At 38.8% G+C, this 27,810-nt stretch overlaps 1 protein-coding gene across 5 annotated transcripts in view; it reads left to right on the forward strand.

Annotated features, from left to right (window-relative positions):
* CDK19 (cyclin dependent kinase 19) overlaps positions 1 to 27,810 on the forward strand; it is a 166,957-nt gene that overhangs the window by 34,496 nt on the left and 104,651 nt on the right. For 3 of the 5 annotated variants that reach the window (XM_059176856.1, XM_059176851.1, XM_059176853.1), the window contains exon 2: positions 27,599 to 27,674. In XM_059176856.1, the coding sequence (XP_059032839.1) occupies positions 27,599 to 27,674 (76 nt within the window). Of the gene's footprint in view, positions 1 to 5,925; positions 5,988 to 27,598; positions 27,675 to 27,810 lie in introns of all 5 variants that reach the window. The other 2 variants (XM_059176854.1, XM_059176855.1) reach the window with 1 other exon arrangement.

Here is a 27,810-nt window from a genome sequence, read left to right on the forward strand (position 1 = left end):
AGGGAGCAAGAGGTGTGGGGAAGGGGAAAGGGGCAGAGGGAGAGAAATCTTCAAGCAGACTTCCTGTTGAGCACAGAGCCTGAGGCAGCCCTCCATCTCATGACCCTGAGATCATGACCTAAGCCAAAATCAAGACTCAGCCACTTAATTGACTTGGCCACCCAGGATCCCCCCCTCCCCCACCCTTGATTTTCTTTTTAACAGTTGTCACCTAGAGATCACACTCGTGATTTAACTGAGAGATGTGTTCATAATTTAAGGCACGAGTAGCACTCTTGGTTACTGCTCTGGAAAGTTCCCACAGTTGTTGCAGTTTTTTTGTGTGGTATTCATAGGTCATGATTTTTTTTGCTTAATCTCTGTGATATGCACAAGTAACAAGTTAAGGTTTGCAGTTTTTAAGTCAGTCATTCTCTTTGTTCCTTTTCTGAGGAGATCGTTTTGCTTGGTGATTAGTGGCTGCAAACAGTCGTTTAACTTAGAGCCTTTGTGAGAATACAATTTGCCAGGGAGTATTATGATTACTGTAAACAGGATAATTTCCAGTGTTTGGAGGACATTTCAAAGCCATGGTCCCCAAGACCCAAACAAGTCAAAATCATGTAGGTCAAAGAAAAACCTCCTGTAGGAGTTACCTTTTTTGGGCAAGTGGCCTGCTGAGTGATCTTAGTAGTGATGTTTCAACTTCCCCAGAAATGTTAATCCCGGTGTAACTGCTGGTGTTGGCTTTAACAAACTCCTGAGCTCCTTGCTCAGCTAAAAGATAGCCAAGAACTATCCTGTTATCAAGAACAACTTTGACTAGAAAGTCTAAGGATTTTTTTTTTTGGGCGGGGAGCAGCTATTACTTTAGCAGCAGATTTTGCAATAATTTTAAGAATGAAGAAGTTCTTGATCATAGCTTCATTACATTTATCCCTAACCAGGGAAATAGGGATCTGTCAAAGAAGTGGATCCTGAATCATGACTATTTCTTGCTAGGTCCCTTTTAAATTAGCAGTGTAAGTTGAGGGGAACCTTCCAATGAGATGTCTCATTTTGCTTGTAAAAAATTAGGGGCATAAGGGCGCCTGGGTGGCTCAGTGGGTTGAGCCTCTGTCTTCAGCTTAGGTCATGATCTTAGGGTCCTGGGATCGAGTCCCGCATCAGGCTCTCTGCTTGGCAGGGAGCCTACTTCCTCCTCTTTCTCTCTGCCTGTCTCTCTGCCTACTGGTGCTTTCTCTCTGTCAAATAAATAAATAAATAAAACCTTAAAAAAATTGGGGGGTTGCCTGGGTGGCTCCGTGTGGTTAAACCTCTGCCTTCAGCTCGGGTCATGATCTCTGGGTCCTGGGATCGAGCCCCGCATTGGGCTTTGTGTTCAGCAGGGAACCTGCTTCCTCCTGTCTCTGTCTGCCTCTCTGCCTACTTGTGATCTCTCTCTGTGTCAAATAAATAAAATCTTAAAAAAAAAAAAATTAGGGGCAAAGTTAGATTTTCTCCTAGTCTGAAACAAAAGGTTGTTCTATTTACCAGCAATGACCTGGGAGATAAAGACGAGGGCACAATCATTCCAGGCCAATGCTAGAGGAAAGGAAAGAAGGAGGAGAAAGTTTCATGTTTAGTTAAAGTATGAAGTCTTGATCTATCATTTTGGGTGGAAACAGTCTCCCTTGATGTCAGCTACTTCTCTTCCTCGTCAAATTGATTTGGAGATTTCTAGTGTCTGTACGTAGTGGGTGTTGGCTGGAGCCTTCTGTGAAATGCGTATCCAAGGTTCAATGCCTTTTAATTTTGCAGCGTTGTCAGTCATCAGGAGCACTTGGTAAGATCCCTTGCAATACGGTTTTAGGGCTGTGATCCCCTGGTGATGTTTCTGGAATTCACCATCATCAGACTGACCAACAGGATCCTTTGAATTGGGATCTGGGATGGCTTAACCTGTTGATAATAGGCTTGAGCGTGAGACATTAGAGACTTACAGTAGCTGGTCATACTGGCCCAAAGCAACCAAGGATCAGCGGAAGGTGGTATGCCAGACATTGGTCTGCTGCAATTTTCTTATGTGGAATGAATTCGTTTCTCAAAGGGGATACTGGGAACAGTCAGCAAGATCAAAAGCAGTTGTTTAGCCAGGGAAGTCCAGTAGTTTTTTGCAGGTTTTGAAGTTTTAAGTTTGAGGATCCGATTCGTTCTTTCAACCTTGCTTGATGACTGAGGGTGATACGAGCAATGATAATTCCAAGAAGTTTGCAAGTCTTTCATTAGGGCTTGCATGGTCTCCCAGTCAAGTGGGTGCCTCCATCATTGGAGATTACAGGAGGTATGCCCCAAGTATACCACAAGTTGTTTATCCATTCATCCACCAGTGTAGACTTGGGTGGCTTCCACTTTTTAGCTATTATGAATAATGCTGCTATGAACATGAGCATATAAATGTCTCCTTGAGAATCCCTGCTTCGAATCCTTTTGGCTCTACCTGGAAGTGGATTGTGGGATAATATGGTAATTCTATTTTTAATTTTTTGAGGAACTGCCATACTGTTTTGCAGCTGCACCATTTTACATTCTCACCAACAGTACACAGAGGTTCCCATGTCTCCACATCCTCACCAACACTTATTTTCCTTCTTTAAAAAAAAATTGGTAGTAACCATCTTTTTTTTTTTTTGGTAGTAACCATCTTAATGGGCATGTGGTACTATCTCATTTTTGAAGCTTATAACATGTTTAAGAGTGAGTTATATAATCACATGGCAACAATTTAATTAAATTTTTAAATATTAATTTGTTTATTTTAGAGAGAGAGGGGAGGAGAGAGAGCAGGGGAAGGGACAGAGGAAGAGGGAGACAAGCTGACTCCTCGCTGAGTGGGGAGCCTGATGTGGGGCTCTGAGGACCCTGAAATCATGAACTGAGCCAAATCAAGAATCAGATGCTTAACTGGCTGAGCCACGCAGGTTTCCCTATTTATTTATTTTAAAGATTTTATTTATTTATTTGACAGAGAGAGATCACAATTAGGCAGAGAGGCAGGCAGAGAGAGAGAGGAGGAAGCAGGCTCCCTGCTGAGCAGAGAGCCCGATGCGGGACTCGATCCCAGGACCCTGAGATCATGACCTGAGCCGAAGACAGTGGCTTAACCCACTGAGCCACCCAGGCGCCTTGCTATTTATTTATTTTTAAGTAGGTTCCACACACAGCATGGGGCTTAAACTCACAACCTGAGATCAAGAATAGCATGGTCTACTGACTGAGCCAGCCAGGTGTCCCACATGGCAGTAATTTAAAAAAATGGAACAAAATCACTCAATCTTGCTAGTCTAACACCAGTATTATTTTACTGTTATTTGGAGATATCTGACTGTCTATCTATCTCTTTCATGACTGGGCTCATAAGCATTTCTCTCTCTCTCTTTTTTTTTTTTTTTACATATTTTCTACAACAATCATTTGAATTTTAATTTTCCGGGAAAATGTTGCAAATGCTAAAGGATCTATATAGCATGATTGATTACACTGAATTCAATTGAACATTTATGAAGAAATTGAATATTTATTATTATGTGGTTTCTTACAGTAGATAAGTGCCTGGCTTGTATGATTTTTAATTCCATAGACTGTATGACACAGTGACAAAGAGTGTGGCTCTTCAAGTAGTGTGTTTGAATTGCACATCTGCTACTTCCGGCTGTGTGTGTGTGTGTGTGTGTGTGTTTTTTAATTTTTTAAAAAATGATTTTATTTAATTATTTGAGAGAGAGAACATGAGAGGAGAGAAGTCAGCGGGAGAAGCAGACTCCCTGCCAAGCAGGGAATCCGATGTGGGACTTGATCCCAGGACTCCAGGATCATAACCTGAGCCGAAGGCAGCCGCCCAGCCACTGAGCCACCCAGGCGCCCCATGGCTGTGTGTGTTTAAGCAAGCTTCTTAAGGTCTTGGGTCTCAGTTTCTTTATTTGTAAAGTGAGGGTAAAATCTCTGAATTATGAAGACCAAATGATCTCATGCCCGTGGAGCTCTTAGAATTGTGTCTGGCACATCATATGTTCCATAGAAGACTTTGCTGCCATTATTGTTTTATCGGGTGGGATATTATCTGTTTGGTTTTTAGAAATATATTCAATAATCCTGTCAGTTTAGACAGTCACAAGCAGCACTTTAAAGAAGGGCGCAGTCTCTTAAGATTGTTTGGGACTTAAGATAAATCCGAGGCAGATAGTGCTGGGCAAAATGCTAAATCAGTAATATGATACAACCCTCTCTTGGGGACGGTGACCTTTCTGGCTGCCATTTAGCTCTGACAAGTACTCTAGGCTCTTCTGGCTAACTCAGTCTTTTTTGCTTTGGGCCATCTTCCCCATCCAGTTCTCCAAATTCCTTGGCTTGGTACTCTGTAGTCCCTCTATATGACCAGTTTTTTCTTTTTTAAAAGAATATTTATTTGAGAGTGAGAGAGAGCACAAGCAGGGGGAGCAGCAGAGGGAGAGGGGAAAGGCAGAATCCCCGCTAAGCAGAGAGCCTGATGTGGGGTTCGATCCCATGACCCTAGGATCATGACCTGAGCCGAAGGCAGATACTTAACTGACTCAACCACCCAGGTACCCCTGTATGACCACTTTTATTAAGTTGTTAATTTAAGTCAAATGCACTGATTTAAATTCTTACAAAATATAGCATTCTGTGATTTTTAACATCTTTTTTCTTTTGATATTCCTTGTAAATCTGTGAGATGGTAAAGGAGCCCTCATGGAACAACTCTGATTGTACTAAGAAATTAAGTGGACTGCCTGATGTTGCAAGGCAACTGAATGATTTATCTGGAGCTTGAACTCAAGCCACCTGACTTTAGGGCCAAAGTTTTGTAATGCTATGTTTCTTTCTTGACGTACCATGTTTTAAGACAGGACTTTGTATCTTCTTTCCTAATTATTTGATGACATTTTTAAGGATCTCTAAATATTACATAAAGATAACATCTACCCTCTTTTAAATTTAATAGCTACTAAAATTTATCTGATTCCCTCATGCCCGAACTGCATTTTACAATCTTTTATCCCTGTCATTAGAAAACAATGAGATGAAATCTGAGTTCTAAATATTTTACCTGATTACATACTTAGTTTTTTAAATGGAAGTTTTCTGAAGAGCTGTTCATGTTTCATGCTTATATTCATTTTATAATATTGGAACAAGGTAGATTTTCCCCCTTACTGCCTAGCATGTGTAGTACCTCGCTCAGTTCAAAATTACTGTCAAACTTGGCATTAGAATATCTTTTCAGTCCTACTTTTCCCTTTTTCTTCTACCTTGTCCTCTTCCAGGTCTGTTTCCAGTTGTTTTTCTCCAGTATCTCCAATAATCTCATGTCCTACGATGGAATTTAGCTTGAGCTGTAGGGTCTATCACAGTCCATTTTGTGAATATTTTTCTATGTAATTTCTTTCATATTCTTATGTGTGTATTGGCTCTTCACATAATTTTATTTTTAATATTTATGTATTTATTTATCTTTAAATGCATCCAGTGCCCAACGTGGGGCTTGAACTTACCACCCTGAGATCAAGAGTCGCATGCTATACCGACTGAGCCAGCCAGGTGCCCCATCTCTCACATAATTTAAAAAATTAAATTGTGCTTTGACCATATATGAATTCATACTTGTTGCTCTTTTAGTATTTCAGAGACATTAAATCACTTCTGTTGGTGGGAGTATACATTAATTAAGGCTCCCCTTTTACTTTTTTCCACATAATTAGCTACCTAAGATATAATGAACTCTGAATATTATCAATATATTGTTGATGTGCTCACTGTCAAACCTAAAATCCAATTTCCTTGGCAGATATATAGACTTATGATAGGCATTTGGCATTTTGTGTTTTGGGCAGTGTAACTTTAAATCTACATAAACTTCTCTGCCTTTTGCCTCTGCTGTGTTCATAGATACCAGGAGGGCTTCGTGTATGGACCTCAAGCGTTGGAGGTAGCAGACTTTTCAGCAGAAGGTAAAGCAGAGTGTTGCCTTCTGGTGTCATTGTGTGTGTGTGCTGGGGTGGGTATGTGACAGGTGAGAACTCTTCACGAATGTCATCACAAATAATTTATAATAATGCATTAAATAATTCACAAAATTTAAGAACAAGTTGTATAATTTTATTCAGTATTATTAAAATCCATACCAAATAGAAAACTTTAGACAGAACTAAAGACTGAATTTCACCCTCTTCTGTTAACTAAACAGTAGGGGTGATTAAGAAAAGAGAGCATTAGCATAATGTATAGTATCTACTCTCTAGCTGTCTCAGACCTAGCTTCATGATGATTTCTTCCTGGGAAGTTGTCCAAGTCATTATTCATCTGCTGTATTCTTCCCTACTGCTCCTTTTACTGAAAGATTGCTTCACAATAGAGGCAGCCTAGTCCATGACTCATGACTAGAGGATAGACATTCTTGCTGTAGGTCCCATGTGCCAAAACTGTTAGTTTCCAATATGTTAATTACCTCTCTTCTCAGAATGTGTTAATATGCCCTTCTCTCAAGTTAGTTCTTGTTTCAGTAGAGAAACAAACACATCCCACATATTTGTAAAATATGTTTTTATAGAGACCTTCTTAATGAGTTACTTTTTAAGAAAATAATGTGACATACCTTTCCTGGGCAATGCTTCTTTAATTTTTTTTTTTTTTTAAATAGAAACATTTTTTCCCTTTTATATGCCAGGTATGATAACTACTACTTTCTGTGAACTCATAAAACCATTTATGAACTTTCTTCAGATGACACTTGTATAGAGGGACTTTTTTTGTTGTTGTGGTTGTTGTTTTTAAGATTTTATTTATTTACAGACACACACAACAAAGATTTTATTAATTTATTTGACAGAGAGAGGGAGAGATCACAAGGAGGCAGAGAGGCAGGCAGAAAGAGAGGGGGAAGCAGGCTCCCTGCTGAGCAGAGGTCCTGATGTGGGGCTTGGTCCCAGGACTCTGAGATCATGACCTGAGCCGAAGGCAGAGGCTTAACCCACTGAGCTACCTGGGTGCCCATTGTTTGTTTTGTTTAACCATCTATAGCCGCTAACAAAATGTATTCTTAGACATAAAGTTCATAATGTGGCTAGTTTTTAGAGAGAAATCTGAATGGGAATCAAAGGAATGATTTCCTTATGTCTTCTGGAAGTTTTATTTGTGGGGCTGCACATTACATCTTATGTGCAGGTTGTATACCTTACGCAAAGTCAAGGTAGTATATATATATATGTGCATATGTATATTTTAGGGTGGTACATATTCTTTAAATTCCTATTCTGTGCCCAACACAGACTCCATCTTAAAATCAACGGAGTTTAACTATTTCTTTCACTTTCCTCCTATTCAGAGAAGCTTCTTTTATTAACGGGGGGAGAGTTAATGAGAAGATAGATGAGTTTCAGACTGTTTATTGTGGCTAGTTGCAATTTTACCTCTTAGGCCCTCTCTCCTTTCCTTTACTATTTTCTATTTACCAGTAATAGTGGATGTAATTTCTTGGAGGCCTGTTCATGCTTCATTTTCAGACTAGTTGGCTCTACAGCCTTGTATTTGCTTAATTAACTCTTGGAGTGTGGTATATTTTCTTACCAGTTGAGAATCTCAGTAGGTTATTCTAAGTACTAGTATAAAAGATAGAAAGTTCTGCTTCTGTCAAGGCAGAGAAAGACTCTCCTCCCCAGGTCCTCACCCCCCAGCTTCTATGAGAAAGATGTGGTGACATGGATGGCTTTTAAAGTATTTAAAAAAAAATAATTGCCTTTATTTTTTAGGGCAGTTTTAGGCTTACAGAAAAATTGAGTGGAAAGTACAGAGAGCTCTCGTAGATCCCCTTACTGCTTCCTCTTCCTATTAATTAATGTCTTGCTTTAATGTGGTACATTTGTTGTAATGGATGAGCCAGTATCGTTACGTCATTTTGAATTAAAATCCACACTTTACCTTATAGTTCACTCTTTTTATTGTAGATGTTCTGTGGGTTTGACAAATGTACAATCAATGTATTCACGAATATGATATCATACAGAATAATTTTGTTGCCCTGAACGTGCTCTACCCATTTATCCCTGGCTCCTTCTCTTTGAGCCCTTGGCAACCACTGGATCTTTTCCTATCTCTAAATTTTACCTTTTCTGGAATGGCATAGTTGTAATCACACAGCATGTAGCCTGAGATTAGCTTCTTTCATTTAGTAATAAGCATTTCAGCTTCCTCCATGCCTTTCCATGGCTTGATGCTCCTTTCTTTTTAATGCGGAGTAACATTTCATTGTCTGGATATACCATAGTCTATTTATCCATTTACCTACTGAAGGTTATCTTGATTGCTTCCAAGTTTTGGCAATGATGAATAAAGCTGCTATAAACATTCATGTGCCTATTTTTGTGTGGATTTAGTTTTCAATTCATGTGGGTAAATACCAAGGAGTGTAATGGTTGGATCATATGATAAAAGAATGTTTGGTTTTGTAAGAAACTGCCAAACTCTTCCAAAGTGGCTGTATCATTTTGCTTTTCCACCAACAATAATGAGTTTTGCTATTATTTCATATCCTTTTCAGCATTTGATCTTCTGGATTTTAACCTTTCTAATAAGTGTATAGTGGTATCTCATTTTGTGTTTTAATTTGCAACTGTCTAATGACATGTGATGTTGACCATCTTTTCATATGCTTACTTGTCATCTGCATATCTTCTTCGGTGAGATGTTTGTGTAGATCTTTTGCCCATTTTAAAATGGAGTTATTTCTTCTCTTATTGTTGAGGTGTTTTTTTTTTTTTGTTTGTTTGTTTTTTTTGTTTTTTTTTTTTAAAGTAGGCTCCAATGCCCAATGCAGTGTTTGAACTTACCACCCTGAGATGAAGAAGACTTGAGCTGGCTGACATCAAGGGTCAGACACTTAACCAACTGAGCCACCCAGGCGCCCTGCATTGTTGAGGTTTTCTTTTTTTTTTTTTTTTTAAAGATTTTTATTTATTTGATAGAGACAGTGAGAGAGGGAACAGGAGCAGGGAGAGTGGGAGTGGGAGAAGCAGGCTTCCCGCTGAGCAGGGAGCCTAATGCAGGGCTCCATCCCAGGACCTCGGGATCATGACTCAAGCCCAGGGAGATGCTTAACGACTGAGCCGCCCAGGTGCCCCTAATTTAAACAGTATTAACTTGTATGTTTTGAATATAAATCCTTTAATAGACACTATCTTGCAAATATTTTCTCCCAATCTGTGGCTTGTCTTTTTAGTTTCATAAATGTCTTTTGCAGAGCAGAAGTTTTAAATTTTAGTCAAAAGTTATCCCCAAACTTAAAGTCATTCTAGATTTTCTCTTCTATTATCTTATAGGAGTCTTATTGATTTATAGTTTACATTTAGATCTATGTTCCATTTTGAATTAATTTTTGTGAAGGGTGCAAGGTCTATGTCTAGATTAATTTTTTTGCATGTGGATGTCCATTAGTTCAAGCACCATATGTTGAAAGACTATTTTTTCTCTAATGCTATCCTTTGTTGCTTTGTCAAAGATTATTTGACTATATTTATATAGGTCTATTTTTGGGCTCTCATTTCCATTCTGTTAATCTATATGCTTATTCTTTTGCCAGTGCTACCCTGTCTTGATTACTCTAACTTTTTAGTAAATCTTGAAGTTGGGTAATGTCAGTGTTCTGTACTCTTCTTCTTTAATATTATGTTGGATATTCTGAGTCCTCTGCTTTTCCATGTCAACTTAAGAAACATTTTGTCAATACCCACAAAATAATGGGGTGAGATTTTGATTGGGGTTTTGTTGAATCCATAGATAACATTGGGAGAAACAGACATCTTGTCAATATTGGGTCTTCTTAGGCACCTGCATGGAATATCTATCTATCCTTTATTTAGATCTGTTTTGATTTCTCTCCTCAGTTTTCCTTGTATAGATCTTGTACATGTTTTGTTAGATTCATTCCTAAGTATTTCATTTTGGGGGGGTGCTAATGTAATGTTATTGTGTTTTCAGTTTCAATTCCAACTTTTATTGCTGGTATGTAAGAAAGTGATTAACTTTTGTATATTAACCTTGTATCCTGCAACCTTGCTATAATCATTTATTTGTCCCAGGAGTTTTTTGTTGATTCTTTAGGATTTTCTCCAAAAGCAGCCATACCATCTATGAACAGAGTTTTATGTCTTCCTTCTCAATCTGTATACTTTTTATTTCCTTATCTTACTGTATTAGTTAGGACTTCCAGTGTGATATTGAATAGGAGTGCCTTATTCCTGATCTTAGCAGGAAAACCATCTAATTTCTCTTCATGAAGTATAAGGAATCTTGATAGATTATCCTAATCAGTAGTACAAGAGATGCAATTTACTATTCATATTAGATCATAGGAGGATTCCTTCCCCTCATTGAAATTTCTGTGGGATGGGATTAGGAGCACTCAGATAAGGTTAAACATCTACCATGGCTCTCCTATAAACCTCCATTAGAAAGGGAGATAACCAATAACATCAGTCCTCTAATCAATTAATCCATAAGATACTTGATTGTTAGTTGCTAGGTATTCTGATGGCTACAAAGGTACACATGATAATGACACCTCCTCTCCGGAAACTTATTATCCATAGAGGAAAGGTTAATTTCAAATGTTATGTTTTGTTTTGTCTGATATTTGCCCAAAACTCATATTCCTGTGTTACTTCCTAAGCATTCTTTTTTGGGGGGTGAGGGGTAGAGGGAGATGGAGAAAGATAATCCTTTTTTTTTCTTTTTTAAAGATTTATTTATTTTGAGAGGGATGGGGGAAGGGCCAGAGAGTCTCAGGCAGACTCTCCTGTGAGCAGAGAGTCTGACATGGGGCTCGATTTCACGACCCTGAGATCATGACCCTGAGATCACAACCAGAGCAGAAGCCATGATTCAGACACTTAACCAACTGTACCCCACAAGTGCCCCCAGAGAGAATCTTAAGTAGGTTCCAAAGCCAGGATCTCACAACCCTGAGATCATCACCTGAACTAAAATCAAGAATCAGACACTTAACCAACTGGGTACCCTCTTCCCAAGCATTTTAACTGAAATGCCTATTCATGGACTTCTTTCATATTATTCTAAGAAAAGTTTACAATTTTGATGCAAGAACTGACAGTTATTGAGCCTATAGCTGGACACAGTGCTAGGCACTTTACATATGTGATCTCAGTTATTTTCAAAACAATTGTGTGGTGTTGTTACTATTATTCTCAATTTACAAATGCAAAAACTGATAACCTGAGGGTGTAAGTAACTTATTAATTGTGTGACTTAGTATAACAGGTGTATAATTCCATATCCCATGCTCTCTAAGTCATACATCATGGAAAAGTACTATATGAAGTGGTGAATGGTGAATGTCTTATGTATAATACAGAGTTGCGCTTGGTGAATGCAGGGACGAGAGCTTTGACCTTAGGCTGGAGTGTTACAAAATTTTCGGAAAGCCTGTCTAATGGATGGGAATAAGAAGTGGGAAGAGAGGGACGCCTGGGTGGCTCAGTTGGTTAAGCGGCTGCCTTCGGCTCAGGTCATGATCCCAGCGTCCTGGGATCGAGTCCCACATCGGGCTCCTTGCTCCACGAGGAGCCTGCTTCTCCCTCTGCCTCTCTGTCTGCCTGTACTCACTCTCTCTCTCTGACAAATAAATAAATAACATCTTTAAAAAAAAAAAAAAGAATCAGAGAGTCAAATAACATTAGCTGGTTCTTCCTCATTTAAAAAAAAAAAGTGGGAAGAGAGATCAGGGAGATCCATCACTATGGAAAAGACAGTCAAAAATAGGAAGTATTTTGTGATTTGACAATATAGTATAAAAATATAAGAAAAATTCCTGCTGTAGTAGCAAAATGCCATAGAACAAGTTTTGTCTTTTATTTATTTTTAAAGACTTGATTGATTGATTGGTTGATTGATTTAGAGCACACTGATTGTGGAGCCTGCGAGGGGTTTGATCAGAATATATAACGTGGGGTGCCTGGGTGGCTCAGTGGGTTAAGCTGCTGCCTTCGGCTCAGGTCATGATCTCAGGGTCCTGGGATTGAGTCCCGCATCGGGCTCTCTGCTCAGCAGGGAGCCTGCTTCCCTCTCTCTCTGCCTGCCTCTCCATCTACTTGTGATTTCTCTCTGTCAAATACATAAATAAAATCTTAAAAAAAAAAAAGAATATATAACGTGAAATCAAAATGCTTAACTGTCTGAGCCACCCAGGCACCCCTGTCTTCTTTATTTTAAATGAGAATTCCTATCCTCCATTTTTCTCTTAAAATCATTTCAACTGGATTTGCTTATCAGATTTTGAGTATGAGAGATTAGATCACAGAACCACTGCCTCCATGTCATTGGTCCCCAGCCTTGTCTTGCAGCAAGTAGTGTGGCTAGTGCAGAGAGAGCAAAAGCCGGGGAGAAATGGAAGATCGAAGGAATCTTAAAAAAAAATATTTTCCTAAAATCAAGTATGTTTTATTTATCCCTTCCTCATATCTCATTTGGTTAAGTACCCCACAGATAGCCTTTAATATGCGAAGGCTGTGGAGTTGTAAAGAGAAGAGGTATCATTGTTTTCAGTGAATTTAGTGTTTAGTTTGGGAAGACCAGAGTAAAGGAAATAAAGAGAAACCACTTAGCAATGTTAAGCATCAAATCATGTTGTTTACAGTGTTATTACTGTAGGATCCTTTTTCTTAAATGATGCTCTTTAGGGTTCTGTCCTCTCTTCCAGTCTCAAGATTTCCTTTCCTAAATGCTTTCACATCTCTGTCTCCAGCCCATAGTCTCCCTTCTAAGCTCTTGGTTCACCCAGATGCCTTTTGGGCATCTCCATTTAGACACCACCATAGTCCTCTCAACTTCAACTTACCAAAAACATCAAATCACAAACACACACATTGCTTAAAATCCTTTTTTTCTTGGGATAAAGTCCATTTTCTTTGGGGCACCTGGTGGCTCAGTCAGTTAAGCATCCGACTGTTGGTTTCAGCTCAGGTCATGGTCTCAGAGTCCTGAGATTGAGCCCTGTGCCAGGCTCTGGGCTCAGTAGGGAGTGTACTTGGGATTCTCTCTCTCTCTTCTCCTTCTACCACCCTCCTACCCCCCAGATTCTCTCTCTCTCTCTCTCAAATAAATAAATCTTTAAACAAAAGTTCAGTCTCTTTAATGTGGCTTGCCTGTTCTGCTTGATCTGGCCGAACCTCCTCCTCCTTCAACTTTTTCTTGCTTTCCCTTATTCTACATCAGCCTTACTGAACGTCAAGGGTGTAATACTCTTTTGTCTGCAGTACATGCTGTTGCCTTTTTCCAGAAGGGGAATAAGAAGACATGAAGCTGTAGTGATTAAAAAGCACAGACTCTGGGGGTACTGGGAGCACCGGGGGCACTTAGGTGGCTCGGTGGGTTAAAGCCTCTGCCTTTGGCTGGGGTCGTGATCCCGGGGTCCTGGGATTGAGCCCCATGTCGGGCTCTCTGCTTGGCGGGGAGCCTGCTTCCGCCTCTCTGCCTGTTGCTCTGCCTACTTGTGATCTCTCTCTGTCAAATAAATAAATAAAATCTTAAAAAAAAAAAAAAAAGCACAGACTCTGAAGACAGACTTCCTAGATTCAGGCGAATCCTGAGTCTGCCCCTTACCTAGCTTTGTGACCTACAGTGAGTTACTTAACCTCTCTGCTTTTAGTGTCCTCATCTATATGACTGAATGGCAATAGTATCTGCTTCACAGCATATTGTGAGGATTGAAAGAGTTAGTAGAGTGAGGCTTTTCAAGTGGTGCCTGCCTCATACTGAAGACCATATAAATATAAACATTATTATAATGCTTACTATAAATGTGTTGTGCTATTGGATGGTATTACTTTTTATGTTTTATGATAACAAAAAAAATATGTTGTTTCCCCATAAATTACAAGTTGATGGGCTAGTTCTTACAATTGCTATTTATCTTTTTTCTTGGATGAGCAGCAGCTTTATATTCCTAACTTCTTGTCTTTTGGCTTTTTAGTGACTAAAATTTGGTCTTAGGTTGATATTCGTATGAAGTGGATCATTTGACAACATTAGGCTTACCTGGATTTTTATACAAACTAATTCAGGTAAACCTCCATGGAAACTTTTATTTTTTTTTATGTTATTTTAGTTTTTAAAAAGATTTTATTTATTTATTTTATTAGAGAGAGAGAGTACATAAGTGGGAGGAGGGGCAGAGGGAGAGAGAGAATCCCAAGCAGACTCCCCACTGAATGCAGAGCCTGATGCGGGGCTCAATCTCATGACCCTGAGATGATGAGAGCTGAAACCAAGAAATCAGACACTAAGCAAACTGAGCCACCCCGGCACCCCCTCCATTGCAATTTTTAAAAGAAAATCAATTCTTTTTTTTTTTTTTTAAGTTTTATTTATTTATTTGATAGACTTAGATTACAATTAGTCAGAGAAGCAGGCAGGGAGAGAGGAGGAAGCGGGCTTCCCGCTGAGCAGAGAGCCCGATGTGGGGCTCGATCCCAGGAATCTGGGATCATGACCTGAGCCGAAGGCAGAGGCTTTAACCCACTGAGCCACCCAGGCACCCCAGAAAATCAATTCTTAATAGCTAATAATCAGCTGACTTTTTACTTTATGATTTATGTGCCAAGCTGATTAAAGTTTCGAGTAAAGTCCTTTAAAGGGTTTCACTTTTTTCTTTCAAGTGTATTTCAAAGATTGTGGATTATAATAGTTCAAATTATAATCCTTGCTTGGGATTTAGCAGGGATACTTACTATATTATTATCATTATTATTGTTATTTTTAAAGATTTTATTTATTTATTTGACAGAGAGAGACGCAGTGAGAGAAGGAACACAAACAGGGGAGTGGGAAAGAGAGAAGAAGGCTTCCCACTGATCAGGGAGCCGGATGCAGGGCTCAATCCCAGGACCCTGGGACCGTGACCTGAGCTTAAGGCAGTCACTTAACCAACTGAGCCACCCAGGCACCCTGTATACTTACTATATTTTTAAATAGATTCTCCAAAAGGAAAATCTCTTGTTTTTTCTATTCATAATTTCTATTTACTTAAACCCAACACTTCCCAGAACACTTCTGATACCAGATGTGTGATTGATTTCTCATACTGACCAGTTCTCCAACACCAGCTGAATAGTCTACAATTGAACTCAATTTCGACACTGTTTGAAGTTGGTGCAGACTTCACAGACTGAGGGCTCCCATTCATTATACAGGAAAATGCCCCCAGCTTCAGACCCTCATAGAAAGTGGTGGGTTCCCAAGTCACCTACACTTCTGTCCAGCTCAACTACAAATTCGATGTTCCCGTGACACCCTCCACCAAGTTCAGTCTTTTGCTAGAATGGCTCACAGAACTCAGGAAAAGTTTAATTACTAGATTATAGGTTTATTACAAAGGATATATTAAAGAATACAAATGAGCAGCCAGATGAAGAACAAATGGGGCTTGGTCTGTGTCTGGAAGGTCTGAAGCACTGGAGCTTCTGTCCCCATGCAGTTTTGGGGTATCCCAGCCTCTTGGCAAGTATATATATTCTTTTATTTTTTTTTTTTAAGATTTTTGAAAATTTATTTGACAGAGAGAGATCACAGGTAGGCAGAGAGGCAGGAAGAGAGAGAGGGGGAAGCGGGCTCCATGCTGAGCAGAGGACCCGATGCGGGGCTCGATCTCAGGACCCTGAGATCATGACCTGAGCCAAAGGCAGAGGATTAACCCACTGAGCCACCCAGGTGCCCCAAGTATATGTATTCTTGTTCACCCGTCTAGAGCTCTTAGAACTCTGTACTTCAGAGCTGAGGCTTCATTATGTAGGCATGATTGATTAAATTTTGACCATTGATTTTCAACCTTTAGCCCCCTTCTTGGGGATATGGGTGAGGTTGAGGGCTGGGGTGAAATTTCTCATCACCTAGTTTTCCCCCATATCGACCAGCCATCCAGAGACTTTCTAAACATTGCCTCATTATATAAACTCAGGTTTGGTTGAAAGGGACTTGTTATGAATAACAAAAGAGTTTCTTTTACTTTTATCCTTCTGGAGCTATTCCAGGAACAAAAACCAGATATTATAATAAAAGATGCTCTTACGCTCTAAACACTTAAGAAATTACAAGGGTTTTAGGAGATGTGAGCCAGGAACCCTGGAGGAAGTCCAAAATACATATTTCTTATTCTATCACAATATCACATTTTCTATCATCACAGTAGTTAAGGTTAACCAGGAAAACATGCAAAACCTAAATTTTATCGAAAGAAGATTCCTGAGTGGTCTAGGTTTAGTAGAAACTCAAGTAGTATGGTGAAAAACTGATACATATTTAAATTTTAAGTGTTGGCTTTGAATCGTGATAGAGGCCTTCAGCTGCCCCCCTTTGACTCAGACTTTTTAGTTGCGTTTTTCTTTCCCATTTGTCTCTTGGCTCAGGCATTGGACCTTGAGGGCAGAGCATCCCCTGATGGGAACCAAAACTACCCCCTGAACCAGTAAGGACTGCCCTGAGCTTCTAAGCCCCGCCTTGTGACTGAGCCCATGACCGCCTCCATATGACCCTCACTGCCTGCCTGCGCGCGCACACCCACCTTTGCCCTATATTTTCTTTATATAAACCTGGAAGTAGTTTCAGTTCTTTGGAGATGGTCTTTGAGAGGCTAGTCCACAGTCTTCTTGCTCTTGGCCTTCCTTTCTTATTTCGCCACCGTTGCCCAGCTATGATTTAATATTTGTCTTTTTAGCTTCCGTATACAACTTCCTTATTTTTCTTTTACCTTTCTAATGGCTGCCTATTAGTTATTTTCCTCCTCAGTTTTGTTTTATTGAGAAAAGTTTTGTAAAAGGAAAAAAGTTGAGGGACTCCTGGGTGGCTCAGTCGGTTAAGTGTCTGTCTTTGGCTCAGGTCATGAACCCAGGATCTTGGGATGGCGTCCTTCACAGGGCACCTTGCTCAGTGGGGAGCCTGCTTCTCCCTCTGCCTGCTGCTCCCCCTGCTTGTGCTCCCTAACTCTCTCCCTCTGACAAATAAATACATGATTAAAAAAAAAAAAGGCAAAAAAAAGCACAAAAAACTTAAATTGTAGAATAGTGAATATCCACACTTACCCTCCACCTAGATTTCAGTTTTGTTACCATTTTTCTGTATTTCTTTATCTCTCACTCTGTATATATATACATGTGTGTGTGTCTTTTGTTGCTGTTGAGCCATTTTAAATAAATTGCAAGTGTCATGGCATGAGACCCCAAAATACTTGAACCTGTATATCCGGAGAGTGAAGATATTCTGCATAATCACCATAGATTATCCTCTATTTAGGAAAATTAAGTTGGGTGGCTTGGTGGGTGGCTTGGGTGGCTTGGGTGGCTCAGTCAGTTAAAGTGACTGTCTTTGGCTCAGGTTATGTTCCCAGGCTCCTGGGATCGAGCCCTGCATAGGGCTTCCAGCTCCCTGGGGAGCCTGCTTCTCCCTCTCCCTACTTGTTCTCTCTTTCTCTGTATCTCTGTCAAATAAATAAATAAAATCTTAAAAAAATAAAATTAATAGAATAAAAATTAAAAGATAAAATTAACAATGATAAAATAAAATTGTCTAGTCTATAAATTAAGTTTTTACTGGTATCCCACTAATAAACCTTTTCAGCTTTTTTTTTTTTTTTTAAAGTAAGCTCCATGCCCAGTATGGATCCCAATGCAGGGCTTGAACTCACAACCCTGAGATCAAGACCTGAGCTGAGATCAAGAGTCAGGTGCTTAACTGACAGAGCCACCCAGGTGCCCTACGTTTTAGTTGTTTTTATTTGAACTGCAGTCTACTTAAGATTTTCATGCACATTATTGGTTATTACATGTCTTGAATAGACTACCCTCACCCCCATCTACTTTATTTATGAATCTTTTTTTTCCATTCTTTTTAGCAGCTAGGCCAATTTTCTTATAGAGTGTCTCACATCTCGATTTGCCTGTTAAGGTCTTTTGAAAATTTCTCTTTCTGTATGCTGTTGGAGGGCAGCATTAATTATAGGAGAACTTACCAACTCCAGTGGCATGGGTGCTGTGAATGGGTTATGGGTCCTATGTTTAATCCTTTAAGTTCTTTTTTTTTTTTTTAAGATTTATTTCTTAATCTTAAGAGAGAGAGAGAGCATGAGTGGAAGGGGTAGAGGGTGAATCTCAAGTAGACTCTGCTCTGAGCATGGAGCCCCATGCAGAGCTCAATCAGTGATCATGAGGTCATGACCTGAACTGAAGCTAGGAGTTGGACACTTAACCAACTGCGCCATGCAGGAACCCCTAATCCTCTAAGTTCTTTGGGCATCAGTGAATTTTGGGGTCCTGGAATCCTATGAGTCCCTTAACCTCTGCTGTGAGCACTGTTAGTTTATACGGGTAGGTTGGTACCATGATATGAAAGAACAGTGACTGCCATCTTCAGCCCTTTTTTCTTCTTAGCACTTTCTCTTGTGATCACATTTACTTCTATGGTTTTAACAGTTGCTGGTGTAGTGATGTTTTCTTTTCCAAATTCCATTTGTTTTATTTCCTTTGGTTCATCTTCTTCTGGCTATCTAGTAGCCCCTTCAGAATCACCAGGTCCAAAATGAAATGATTCTCCGCTTGTGAGCTGGCTCGTTGTCAGCATTCTTTATGGAGGCGGGGAGTGTAGAAGGGATAGTGTCAGTGGCCTTACTTTCACTGAGAGAACACTCTGCGAGAAACCTCAGTCATCTTCAGCTGCTTCTCTGGCTGTTGAGCCCTCTCTCATACAAACACACAGATGTGCATACACATTTACGCATCAAGTATTTCTTTAATGCCTTCAGTGTGCCCATTTGGCTACGGTAGATGAGTCTATCTCTGGAATGCATCTTACATACATTCTTCCCATTCTTAACTATATTTACCCTGATTTTGGTCCTTATCAACCTTTTCCAGAGTTTTTACACTATTTCCCCAACCTCTGCTTTTAAATCCTCTAATCCATCCTGTACACTGTCTGCTTGTTGGGAGTACCCGTTCAATCATAGGTTTCTCTTGCTTGAAAACTTCTGATGGTTTCCCATTCATTATACAGGAAAATGCCAACTTATTAGCATACCGTATAAGACTATGCTAATTCTACTTTGCTCTTTTTGTGTTATTTCATGTCTCGTGTTCCAGCTATGTAAGTCTTCTGCTAATTTCTTGAATATAGCATAGATTTTAATCTTCAGACTTCGTCCATATATTTCTGGTGTCCATAAGACCCTGAGCCTTCTTTTTTGCTTAATGAAATCCTACTCACCTCTCAAGGTCCACTCAGATGTTCCCTTTGAACTTACATACCTGATAGCTTTCTGTCTATTCCTCCCACCAGAGCCAAAACCTTTCCATTCTTGATCTGATGTACTTTGCATATACATATGTGGTACTGCTTATCAGATTGTGTCCCTTGCTGGTGTGCCTCTCAGTGTAAAGGTTCACAAGGGAAAGGATCATCTTGCTCTTCCTATTGTTCCTAGAGCCCAATTCAAGGCCTGGCACACAGCACATGCACAAAGGAGAGTCTGGCATTACTTGTTATATTATCTTCTGTAGCAAATAAATTTGATTTGAGATTCAAGAATTCTCCTAGGAGACAATATTTTATTTTTAAAAATTTTTAAAGGATTTTATTTGACACAGAGAGCACAAGTAGGGGGAGGGGCAGAAGGAGAGGGAGAAGCAGGCTTTTTGCAGAGTAGGGAGCCTGATGGGGGGGCTCGATCCCAGGACCCTGGGATCATGACTTGAGCTGAAGTCAGCCAGTTAACCAACTGAGCCACCCAGGCACCTGGAAGATAATATTTTATATTAACAATTTGGTTTATACAACATATTTGCTAATGATTGCTTTCTGTGTAATATAATCCTGAATTATTTGTTTTAAACTTAACACTCAGATGCCTTATGTCTTAAAGTATTACCACAGATATAGTTGTTTTAATTGAAATAACTTCTGAGCCATACAAATTTGCCATATAGGAGTTTTGGAAATTTTATCATTTTAGAGCCTTTGAATTAGTAAATGTTTATCTGGAATTGGAATTCTGAATGGACATAGTATAACATGAAAGACTGATTTTTAGAGAAAGAGATACATTGATCAGTTTTTAAGAAAACCCAAATAAAGGCAGTTTTCCAAACGAATGAAGGCAAAAAAAGAAACTTGTCAAATTTCCATGTTGAAAGGGAATCCTGAACTTCAATGAGGAGACCATTATTGTATTTTAGTGATGTTTAGAGAATGAGTAGATGGAACGTTTGACAGATGAAGACATTAAGAGGGTGCTAGTACTATTTGACATTTTTCATTAATAAGGGGAATACCAAATAGAGTAACTTGTGTTACAGGTTTTTAATATTTCAGAATTATTTTAAACGTCTTTTATTGTTTAAACAAAAAAATTCCTGATAATTAAAGATATTATGGTTGAATATTGATATATAAAGATACTATGATTGATATTATGGTTGAACTGTTAATGAACGAAATGGCGTGGTATCTGGGTTTTGTTTCAAAATAATCAAGAGGAGGATAGGCTGTGGAAATAAGACTGGCCATATGTTGATGATTGTTGAAGCTATGTGACAGATACATAGGATATCACTGTCATTTATTTTTTTGTTCAGTTTTGGAAAATTTCATGATAAAAAAATTTAAAATATTATGGTATTTTATAACAAAGGAAAGAGTTCTCCAGTAAAGAATCATTACTATTAGGCTGGCTGAATACTGAGTTCATAATATTGAATAACTCAGAATGATACCAATGTAAACCTGAGTGATCTTTTTTGGTTTTTGTTTTTCCAGTTTTTTAAAATTCCATATAGTTATGTTTTCCCCTGTGGGATGCGGAAGCCTCTTAATCTGTTAAGCCTAATCATCCCATATAAAAAGAAAGGGGTAGGATATTGATTTATGTCCACATCTTGAAAAAAAATTTGTTGGTAAGACTTGGGTTGTCGTATTGTTTGAAGGATAACTTATTGATAAAACCTAACTATAAAAACTGGTAATATTGTACCATCTTGGATACTATATCTCTGATGATTTCATTATTTGAGTTCTATTCTTAAGATTTGGATAAGGAAGTTTGACCAATTCATAGAATAGTTTGTCTTCTTAAAGGATGTGAGAGAAAGTGTTCAGAGATTGTTCTGCCTTTTGTCTTTTCTTCCTTCTCTGTCTCTCTTCCTTTTCCCCTTCTTGCCTTGAGTTTTTTTCTAGACACCAATAAGGTCATCTTTGTGCTACTTCCTTTAATTTGGTAACATATATATAGGCTCAAGTCTTTTCAGTCTGAAAGTACTATAGTAGTTTCTCTCCTTTAGGGCATCTCCCTTTTGAACTTCTCAGATATTTTCATTTTTGGTTGGAGTTTTTCTTTCTGTCGAAGAGTCGTTTGTGAGCTGAAGGACCTTCTGAGATCTGCCCAAGTCTTGTTCTTCGTAGTTTGGTCCTCACCATCAGCAAGCTCAGAACCTCAAGACTTCTCCTTGATTCAGCCTCCTTGATCTTCACTATTTGTTAACTTGGTCCTGCCAACTCCTTCAATAGAATGACTGTCACAAAGGTTCCTTCTTTTCTCCAGTCTTATTGTTACCACTCTGTTACAGAGAATGTTGGACTTGGAACTGGAAGATTTCGTCTCAGCTCTGCTGCCAGCTGCTTCCCTAGCTTCTTCATCTTTAAAATGAGGAGGGCTTAACAGGGTCATTTTACACCTGTTTTGGAACTAACATTCTATTATATAAATCCGGATCCCTACTTGCTCACACTTACATTGCTGTCACTTCCTCATTGTTTTTCACACCTCTAATCTCAGTTCTTCCTAATGAGATTAATCTTCATATGTAACTTTCATTGCCTGTGGAGTAAAAGCTTATATTTCCTGGTCTCCATTTATTCATGCCATCATCTCTCTGGTTAGTGGGGTTCTCTCCATCCGTCTTCAGAGTCTTCCTTTTTTTCACCTTCAGAATCAAATTGGTTACTAAATTCTGTCAGTCCTGCCTCAGAAATGTCTTTTGAATCCATATTTGTTCTCTGCTGCCACTGTTCTAATCTAGCTCTTCATCTTCTCTTATCTGGACATTTGACGCAAACTACCAGATGTTTGGTGTGCCACCTTTCTAGTTACCAGAGTTATCTTTCTGAGCGAAGATCAGTTAACTACCTTTTCTGTTCTAAAAACCTTTTGTTCCTCACTGTTGACAATATGAAGCACAAACTTTTTTGCAGGACTCACATAGTCCCTTCCCTTACTTTTTTTTTTTTTTTTTTTTAATCTGACAGAGAGAGATCACAAGTAGGCAGAGAGGGAGAGGGGGAAGCAGGTTCCCCGCTGTGCAGGGAGCCTGATGTGGGGCTCAATCCCAGGTCCTTAAGATCATGACCTGAGCCGAAGGCAGAGGCTTAACCCATTGAGCTACCTAGGCGCTCCCTTTCCCTTACTTTTCTAACCTTGTCTCTTGCTTCTTGTATCATGCCCCACCTTCCAGCCCTGCGAAACAGTAGTAGTTTCTGGAATGTGCCTCTGTTATTTTTCTCATGCTGTACTTCTGTCTGCAATTCTGTGACCCCTTCATGCCTTCCCTGTTTGAGGAGTTTCTCCCTTAAAGGCATCATTCATGGAGTTTACCTTCCCTGAAGCTCGGAGAGAAATGTTAATCTCATCCTCTCTGCGTCTGGTGTGCATACAGCCTGGGTGTGGGGGCATCATATCAGAGTTATACGCATATGTTTTCCACTCACCCAGAATCTCTTTCTAGGTGGATTGGGAACTTCAGGATATCTAGGGTTGTCAGTCTCTAATTTTGTTCATCCTTGGAGTTTGGATGTTGGGACGTACAATATTTACTCAGTAGTTTTTTGTTGGTTGCTGTAAAATAAAATAATAAGTCTCCTCTGTTTTCCATATAAACAGAAAAGCATTTTAACCCTATTAGTTTGAAGACTAAAAATTTTTTTTAAGATTGATTTGGGAGAGAGAGAACGAGCAGAGGGAGAGGCAGAGGGAGAGGGAGAGAGAAAGATTATTCAAGCAGACTCCCCAGTGCAGAGAGCCAGCCCCACACAGGGCTTGATCCCAGGACTCTCAGATCATAACCTGAGCCGAGATCAAGAGTCAAACACTCATTGGACTGAGCCACCCAGGCACCCCATGAAGATTATAATTTTTATCTCAGCCTTGCTTGAGCTTGAATTTCCTCATCTTATCTTGAAAGATGCTTCTAATTTTTTTTGTCTGTCGTAGATCCTTAAGACCAAAGATGGCCCGGGGCTGATCTGGACGCTTGGTAGTAGAATTGATGGGAGTCAAAAAAGACTTAGGCCTAATGATGATGATAACGGATGGGGTTTTGGCCTACACTTGTACATACAGGCTGCCAAATGGTACTTTACCTTCCTAAAAGTGACTGGAGGCTGGTCACCAAGTTTGGACATTAGTGAAAGGCACGAGACTACCATTTCCATTAAACCGGTTCCTAATATTTTATTTAAGAAATGTTCCTGAACGTGCTTCTTTAAACTTGAGAAATTCTTTCCTGAATTACATTTAAATTCTACCACTGAGCCTGGTTTCTGTCTGGGACAAAGCTTTCATTTTAAGGCAGCATTTTCTACAACTTGTACAAATATGTGCTGCTTATATTTTCTACTATGCATAGAATTGCTTGCATCATGAGTTTTCCAGAACATAGTGTCTCAGATGGGAAGTTTAATAGAATTGCAGTGTCTTCCAAATTTATTTTTCTATTTTGTTATTACATAATGTTCTTGTTGAATAATTGTTTTTCTTTGTCACTGCTGAGAGGGAAGCCCACATGGTTTTGATATACATTACAGCCATATAGAAGAAGTGTCTTTAAATTTTTAAAAAAGTACATATTAAATATACCCATGTTTATTCTACAAAGTTACATGTTTTTGATTCTCCTGGATTTATTTAGTAACCTTTGATTATTATGAATATGCAGTTACTCTAACCATGGTGTCTAATATGCACTAAAATTTAGACAGTAGTTCCTCTGAAGGCTTTGGAATTGCTTTGTCTGTCTTTATTGCAGTAAATAATAAAGTATTTTATTTTATTATTTATTATTTTAAAATTAACATATAATATATCATTTGTCTCAGGGGTACAGGTTTTTATTTAGAAGTTAAAGTAATTTAGAAATAAGATCGTTTTAAGAAAGAACAAGCGTCCTCAAAAGCCAGGCTATTGTAGCAATGTAGGAAGGGCAGGTGTACCTGCTTTTCAGCCTTGTCACGTAAAAGAACAAATTGTTCCTTTGTGATACTTAATATTATGTGTGCCCGAGACACACCAGCTGTGGGGTATGAATCGTCACTACCACTTGGAGAAAGCTTCTAAGAGGGGCAGCACTCCCAGAGGTTGAGAGCGACAAAGCCTCCCTGTCCCATATGCTAATCTTTGAAGTATTTGTGGTCATTGTGGGGAAGGACGCATCTGCATTTTCCATAACTAAGGTGTTGGCATCTGACCAAAGACTGGCACTGACACAGCACCGTGGTGAAAGTGAATCCCGTGTGCCCTCTGGGATCTGCTACTTCTTCATATGGGAAACCTCCGACGTGCCACCTTATCCATCACTCATCATCTGACTTCATATACAAGAGAAAGGGCCATTAGATAATCTACTTTCTTTCATTCGCAATGTCAAAGCTGCAGATAAAACTTAAGTTTGCAGATCTTCGAGTATTTTGCTAATTTAGCAGATGGAAGTTATATTTAAACTTATTAAGTGAAATAATTACTGGGTTTGTTCCTAGATCCCATCCTGTAATTCAGAGTAAAGGCCTATGTATGCTTCAGTTTATTCTGCTCAAGCTTTCAAATTCCTTTGACAGCCTGGATGTGAAATTCAAAAGTCATTAATGTGATGTGTTAATTTTGCACTTTTTGACTTACTGCAAAAAAAAAAAAAAAAAAAAACAAACCCACTTATGGTTTCCATAGCAACAATAACATATCCAGATTGTGTAATATTCTTTACAGTATTAAAAATAAAACCATGCAATTACATGAGCTTCTGGAGCACTTCATTTAGAGGAACTGGGGATTGAAATATTTGTGTTTTAAAAAATTATGATTTCATTGAAAATTTTGCCAGAGAGCTTATGTAATTTCGTTTTAAGAATTTAACAAATTTCTTAAATATTTAGCAATAGTACTTGGTAGTTAAATTAATTATTAAGTGTGAAATTTGCATTATGAGCATTGTGTTAAACATCTTAGGCATAAGTGCTCTTGCACACATGTTCACATGTACATTTAAGGTTGGGGGTAGGGAACATTTGGCTTTAATTACATTCAGTTACCTGCTGTTGGTACTTCTTAGTGGCTACTGGGTAGGCTGGAAAAAGTCTAGTTTTATGCTTGGAGGAAACAGTATAGAGAAAAAGGAAAAAGTGATCACTTAAGCTTTCCCTAGTTTTGACTTTGCTTTTTAAAACATGTCTAAGATAATACTTTGAAGATACTAAGGATTATTTTAGTAGGTGACTATTTTCAGGGTGTCAAATTATTTTGGCTTTTCTCTTTTTCCCTTTAATTCTAATTTAAAAGACAATATAATATAATATTAGCACTGAAGTTAATTAACATAAGTTCCTACATCTTAACACAACTGATTTTCATTTTTTAAGTAATCTTCAGCGTATAGCTCGATGTATGTATATTTTTATCTGGTATAATGCATGTGTTTTCTCACTAACACATAGTAAACATTTTCCATTTTCTGCTGATGGTCATGATTATCATTTTAATAATTGCAGAACAGTCTATATCCTGTTGATATATCTGGTATGTTTTCTGTTTTTCAAAATGCTCCTTAATGGATATAATTGTCAAACTGATGGTAAGAGAAAGTAACTATAATTCATTTATTTGCCCAAACCCTAGATGCTTGTGAAAATCTTCAAAAGGCACATAAAATGTTTTAAAAAGCATATAATAAATAAACCTCTTAAACTGCTTTTTCTGTGGGGCACCTGGGTGGCTCATTTAGTTAGGTGTGTGGCTCTTGATTTCAACTCGGGTCTCGATGTCAGAATCTCAGGGTCGTGAGTTCAAACCCCATGTTGGGCCATGTGCTAGGTGTGGAGCCTACTTAAAAAAACTGCTTTATCTGCTAGTAAATGCACATGGGGAAGATAAGGAATAGGTAAGTAGGACAGATGTGGCACCATTTAGGTGCTATCATTGGAGAAAACGGTCATGACGTGATGAAAATTTGCTGAGGCTCCAATATAATCAAAAGATAAAACTCAGAGGCTTGGATTATATTCCTCTTCTCAGAACCCACAACCTGAACCACATTTTTGACATTTTGTTGTGTCTGGTTCTGGTGTCAATATCCTGAGGATTCTGTGTTGCTGTACTCGTGTGATACTTTTTTTTTTTTTTTTTAAAGATTTTATTTATTCATTTGACACAGAGAGAGATCACAAGTTGGGACAGAGGCAGGCAGAGAGGAGGAAGCAGGCTCCCCGCTGAGCAGAGAGCCTGATGTGGGCCTTGATCCCAGGACTCTGAGACCATCACCCGAGTCGAAGGCAGAGGCTTAACACACTGAGTCACCCAGGCGCCCTGATAGTACTTTTTTTTTTTTTTTTTTAAAAGATTTTATATATTTACTTGAGAGAGAGAGAGAGAGCACAAACCAGGGAGAGAGGCAGAGGCAGAGAGAGAGGGGAGAAGCTGACTCCGTGTAGGGCGGGGGCGGGGAGCCGGAGGCGGGGCCCAGTCCCAGGGTCTTAGGATCATGACCTGAGCCAAAGGTAGATGCTTAACTGACTGAGCCACCCAGGTGCCCCTCATGCGATACTATATTTTTATGGACTGTATCACCGTTATTGAACTGATGTTTTCCCTTGATTGAGCACCCTGGTAACTACTGGGATTTCGCAGAATCCCTAACCTTGTCTACATTATTTGGAAAATTCACTGTAACACTAGGTTTTTCCTAGAGTTCTTGAGAATGAGATATTGGTGGCTTTCTAAGGCTTTTGGTTGAGGTTTTGAGGCTTTTGAATGTTTCCTATTCTAGATCAGAAGTAGGGTGACCCTTGTGGGTCGATATTCTTCTATAGCCCATCCCTCCTATTAAGTGGTTCTTATCTCTGAAATTACTTTAAACAAATATAGAAGTTTACATCTGTCATTTATTTTTGTAGTTAATGTTTAGAACAGAATGCTTTCATAGATTATAGATAATTAAGACAGGAGTAGAATTATCTTGCAATATGCTCATATTTATGCTTGTTTACTGTTTGAAAGTAGTGCTGTGTTTAGTATCCTGTTTCAATTTTGAATTTTGTGATTTGGCTCTGTCTACTGTTTTCATCGTAACATGAATTTTTTTGGTATTTCATATTTCTGTAGTTTTAATATTATCAGAAGCAGTAAGCAGTGCATGCCTAGTTAGAGTGTTAATATTTCACTGAGAAGCCAGTGTATACTTATTGTTTTTGTAGTTATGATTTTGAATCTGAAAATAATGTTTAGAAAAAATAAATTTTTTTTGTTTTTATGCAGAAAAGATGAAAAGGAATATGCACTGAAGCAAATTGAAGGCACAGGAATATCCATGTCGGCTTGCAGAGAGATTGCAGTAAGTGGATATCAATATGTTATTTATTTTGTTATTGATGTTGGATGATGAATGGTATTAATATGAAATAGTTTCATTGATGTATTCCATCTATTTCAAAGATGTCGATTAAGTTCAATGATATTTTATAGAAGAT

The sequence above is a fragment of the Mustela lutreola genome, chromosome 6 (genome assembly GCF_030435805.1).
Source record: "Mustela lutreola isolate mMusLut2 chromosome 6, mMusLut2.pri, whole genome shotgun sequence".
In the NCBI taxonomy this organism is placed as follows: Eukaryota; Metazoa; Chordata; class Mammalia; order Carnivora; family Mustelidae; genus Mustela; species Mustela lutreola.